General features: G+C 55.4%; 1 protein-coding gene across 1 annotated transcript; it reads right to left on the reverse strand.

Moving 5' to 3' along the window:
* Positions 1–3277: 3277 nt before the first annotated feature.
* Positions 3278–4411, reverse strand: LOC116454569 (forkhead box protein E3-like). Its single transcript, XM_032131322.1, has one exon. It carries the CDS (start codon positions 4148–4150, stop codon positions 3278–3280), a length of 873 nt encoding a protein of 290 aa, XP_031987213.1. The 5' UTR covers positions 4151–4411.
* Between the last annotated feature and the right edge of the window lie 414 nt (positions 4412–4825).

The following is a 4825-nucleotide window of genomic DNA, read 5'->3' on the forward strand; positions in this document are numbered from 1 at the left end:
AGCACCAAGCACAGAAAATCCTGCTTTTCTACTGTTAGTAACACATAAAACCATTGTTAATTGCCAAAACCAAGGGCAAATGTGTAAGGACAGACATGAGGCCACACAAAGAAGAATTAAACAGTCTGGTATCTACTGGTGGGAAAGGGGAATGCAGAATTTCCTTAGCCCTACCCAAAGCCTCTGTACTGTTCACAAGGGATTGTGCTGGGCTGGGGTTTATTTATAAAACCTATAAGAATGTTGACCTAAGGCTGTAACTTGGAGAAAAATACGCGAAGGTCAGGTTTTCTAAATGCAGTCACAAACCCCAGAGAGAAGCTTACCAGTAAGACCCTTGGCTTTTGGAGGGAAGCAGAACTAAGGAGAGGTCCCAGCACTTCTGAGCTGCCAAGGAAACCGTGCAAACCATGAGCCATCCCCTGGTTTAAGTGCAACCCATGCTGCAGCTTTCTGTTCCAGCCACAGAAGCAAGGCAGGGTCTGGGGGGAGCTTGAGGATGCCTGAATGAGCCTGAGGGGGATTCCCAGCACCCCTCTCTGCTGGCAGAGGTAGCCAGCCTTCCCTGGCTCTTAGAATTTTTTGTCTTTTTAAATAACTGATGAAGAACTACGCTCCTACAAGTAGTGATTCAGAGCGGGGCTTTTATCTAAATGCTCTAGATCATTCTTTGTAAGAGACCATCCCTGCTGACAATCGAAGGCGCCTCTGGAGAAGGGAGACAGATTGAAGTGATTAACTCTTGTGTGGCATTTGCATCAGAACGTCCAAGTAAGAGACTGAGCTGTTTGCTGCTGGGGCTGTGGCTCGTTGTCCAAACCTGCTCGAACAAAAAGCCAAGGCCGCTGCAATAAAGGAGCATTGGAGGAGGAAGAACAAGCGGTCTGCAGTCCAAATATTTGGCCCACAAACAGCTCAGCCATGGACATCCCTACTATTATTAGGAATACCATGAAGTCCTCATCACCTCGAGGAAAATTATCCAAGCCCAGCATGATGGGGGATGCTGTGGGGAGGGGGTGAGCAGGAGGAGCCCCCTCAGGTGCAAACGCCTCTTGAACATCCCCATCTCCGTGGGCAGACTTCTAGAATCTCTCCTTGGCGTTGCTCCACCGTGTATTGATTGTTTCGTTTTCCAGAGGGGATGCCGGTATCTCACAAGGAGTCTTTCCAGCCCCACGACACCGGTCCCTGCGGTGGGCTGTGGCACGAACACCCCATCTAGTGGCAACCAGAAAGGGAAAAGCTCCGGAGCCCAGAAGGTGCCCGGCAACGCACAGCAAAGCGCTCGTTTAGGGGCAAGTTGCTGTAAATGGTCGCAAATATCTGGGGGAAAAAGCTTTTTTGTGTGTGTGTGTGTGTGTGTTCCACCTGTCTGGGCTGGGCCCTGCAGCCCATCGCCGCTACCACAACACAAACAAAGGAGAGAGAGACGACAAATTCCTCACTCTGAACCCACAAATAGCAAAGCTGCCCGAGCGTCTCACAGCCGCGGGCACAGAGCCCCTCAGAAACACCCCAGGCTATAAAATTCACTTCACACACTCCTTAAAAACTCTTATTTTCAAGTGGAACAATCCCGGTAGGAGTGTTCTTTACTTAAGGGCACATAAAAGCAGCTTTGCCCATGCATTTGGTGGGACCACAGCCGAGACAGCCCCCGCAGCCGACGGCAGCAGGTCCCAAACGCAGCCCTCATGGAAGAAGAAATGGTCACCACTCACCTCAGTCCATCCCTGCCAGGTGGATGCTGAGCCGCTCCAGAAACAATCCCTGGTCAGGCACACAGGGGTGCAAGAATTTGCGGGGATCCGCGGGCTGTGGGCGCCTGGGGCAGGAAACCCTCCCGACCCCACACATCCCCCGGGTGCGGCGAGTCTGGGGCGAAGCGTCTGGGTCTGATCAGCACAGATGAGCTGCAGGTGTGAGGGGCGTGAGGGGTGTGAGGGGTGTGAGGGGTGTGAGGGGTGTGAGGGGTGTGAGGGGTGTGAGGGGTGTGAGGGGGGGACACCGCCCCCGCCCCGCCCCCGGCCTCTGCACAGACTCGGCTCAGGTGGGCACAATTATTACCTGTTCCTTCAGAAATGCGCACAGCTGTTGCTTGTCTACAGGAGAGGATTTTCGTCTTAAAAAAAACAACAGCAACAAAACCCCCCACTAAAATAAACCCCCCACTAAAACCCCGAAGCCACCACTAAAAACCCCAGAGAAGCCTTCTTAAGAAGTTCCCTCTTGGGGCCGGGTTTCAGCCTGCACTGCGCCCAGCACAGGTTCCTAAGGAGGTTCCGTGCACTGGACCTGGGCAATGGAAAATGTTACAGTATTTCCAGTGCTGTTTTTATCACATTGGTGGAATTTGAAGATGAGATTTAGGATCGCTTTTTAAGTATAAAAGTTACAAAATAACAGCTATAAAATTGAATTTCAGTTGTACATTCTTTCAAGAAAAGCATCAAAGTAATTTAAGTACTTTCTGGAGCCACAACTCTTAGGAAATACTATTAATATAACATACAAGTGCTGCCCCTCACATAACAGTATTTGAACTCTTCTCTCTCTTAAACGTAAAACATGGTTCTACTGGAAGCGTATTTTGTCTCTGAGCCCTTATTTTGAGAGAAAAGCATAAAAACTACTCCCCTGAAATCAAAAGGAAAGAGATCCTTACACAGCAATTACAACATCATTTATAAGAAACATATTAACAATGAACGTATGCAAACATACATAACCAGCAACAATATAAAACAACCCGTATGAAAAATCCATATAAATTCACTCTAAGTACAAACCCACAAGATTCACAGTATTAATCCAAATATCTTTGGGGTTTTTTGGTTTGAGGTATTTTTCACTCAAAACAGATCTATATTGCTTTTCCATAGACCTTGAAAGAAAAGCTTCAAAATAAATTAAGGACACTTGAAAAAATAAGTTCCCTGCATGAGGCAAGGTCTGGCCTGTCCAGGACTCCTCCTGCGCTTTCAGGCTCAGAGGACGCGCGGTACCGATTCGTTTGCTCGGTGCTGCAGCTCCCTCTCGGGCTGCCTGGAGGCTCAAACAACAAAATCACAATTCCCCCCTCCCCCCCCAAATCCAAACCAGTGGAGAAGCACAGTTCACTCCCCTCGGGGCAGACAGGAGTGAGACAAGGGGCGCATCTCGGGCTCTTTCTGCATCGCTCTTCCTGCGGCATCTCCCGGGCGGTTCTAAGTGACTTCCTCAGGAATCCAGCGACGATGCAGCAGCGCGCCGAGCCCTGCCCGGGCCCGGGCACTCATCTGAAGGCGGGGAACAGCCTGACCCCCAGACCGTAGGCCACCGCCACGTCCAGTTCGGCCGGGCTCAGCGCCCAGGCGGGGAGCGGCAGCGGCAGCCCCCGGAGGACGGGCGGGCCCCAGGCGGGCAGCTGCGGGTACCCGCAGGGCAGCACCAGCACTGCCCAGGGCCCCTGCGGGCAGCCCGCGGGCACCGGGGGGACCGCGCAGGGCGGCGGGGGCCGGGGCCAGGCGGGGCTCGGGGCGATCCCGGAGGGCGGCGGGGGCGATGCGGACGGGAGGCGGCAGCGGCAGCGGCGGAGGTAATTCCCCCCCGGGAACATGTCCTGGAAAGCGGGATCCAGTGCCCAGTGGCCGGCGCGGCCGTGGCGGGGGGGCAGCCGTCGGAAGCAGGGGTTGAGGCTGAGGTGGTGGCGGACGCTGTTCTGCCAGCGGCGGCTGGGGCCGCGGTAGAAGGGGAAGCGCCCCGCGATGTAGGCGTAGATGCCGCTCAGGGGCAGCCGCTGCTCGGGGCTGGCGCGGATGGCCATGGTGATCAGCGCCACGCACGAGTAGGGAGGCTTCTGCGGCGCCCCCGCCGTGCCCGGCTCGGTTCCCCGCTCGGTGCCCGGCTCGGTGCCCCGCTCGGTGCCCGGCTCGGCTCCCCGTTCGGTGCCCGGCTCGGTGCCCCGCTCAGTGTCCGGCTCGGCTCCCCGTTCGGTGCCCGGCTCGGTGCCTCGCTCAGTGGCTGGCTCGGTGTCCGGCTCGGTGTCCCACTCGGTGCCCCGCTCGGTACCCCACTCGGTGCCCCACTCGGTGTCCCGCTCAGTGACGGGCTCGGTGCCAGGTTCGGTGCCCGCCGCCCGCCGCTCGCCAGAGTCCGTCTCGGCCATGGTCCCGAACTCCGCTCGCCCCAGCCCCGTGGGCCCTTTTAAACCCTCTCCCCGCCGCCCGGCCCGGCCCGGTCTGGTCAGTTCGGGGTCGCAGCCGGGTCAGGACGGCGCCTTGGCTTCGCAGCCGCCAGTGCCGGCGACAGGAGCGGGGCGGAACCCCGGCAAAGCTCATCGCGGGGCAGCGCCAGGGAGAAGGCCCTGCAGCCAAACCCGGTGGAATCCCCATCTTTTCTCGCCGTTCCCGTACAGGGGCAAACACAGCCGGCACTTGTGTCCCCACCCATCGCCTCCAGCCCCGGGGCAGGGCCGCTCGCAGGTCCCTGCAGGTACCGGGAGGATGATGGAGAAGCTGCTCCGCTGCAGCAATGGATTCTACCAGTGTCACATCCGTGCAAGCACCGCAAGTCACTAAATCCTTCAAAATACACCTGTAGGTACAGAATTATTAGTGGGCTGTTGCCAGTCATTTAATTAAAATACATCCTCCTTTAAGAACTGTTGATTTGATCAGCTTATGCCACCTGCCCCCTAATTTACATTACAAAATAAAAACATAAATTAAAGATTATACAATAATACATAAACACTCTCAGTCATGATTTCACAAAGAAAAAAACCCCTTAAGTGCCAAATGAACACAAAAGTACAGTGTGCATATAACGGGACCACTCACAC

The sequence above is a fragment of the Corvus moneduloides genome, chromosome 22, assembly GCF_009650955.1.
Source record: "Corvus moneduloides isolate bCorMon1 chromosome 22, bCorMon1.pri, whole genome shotgun sequence".
In the NCBI taxonomy this organism is placed as follows: Eukaryota; Metazoa; Chordata; class Aves; order Passeriformes; family Corvidae; genus Corvus; species Corvus moneduloides.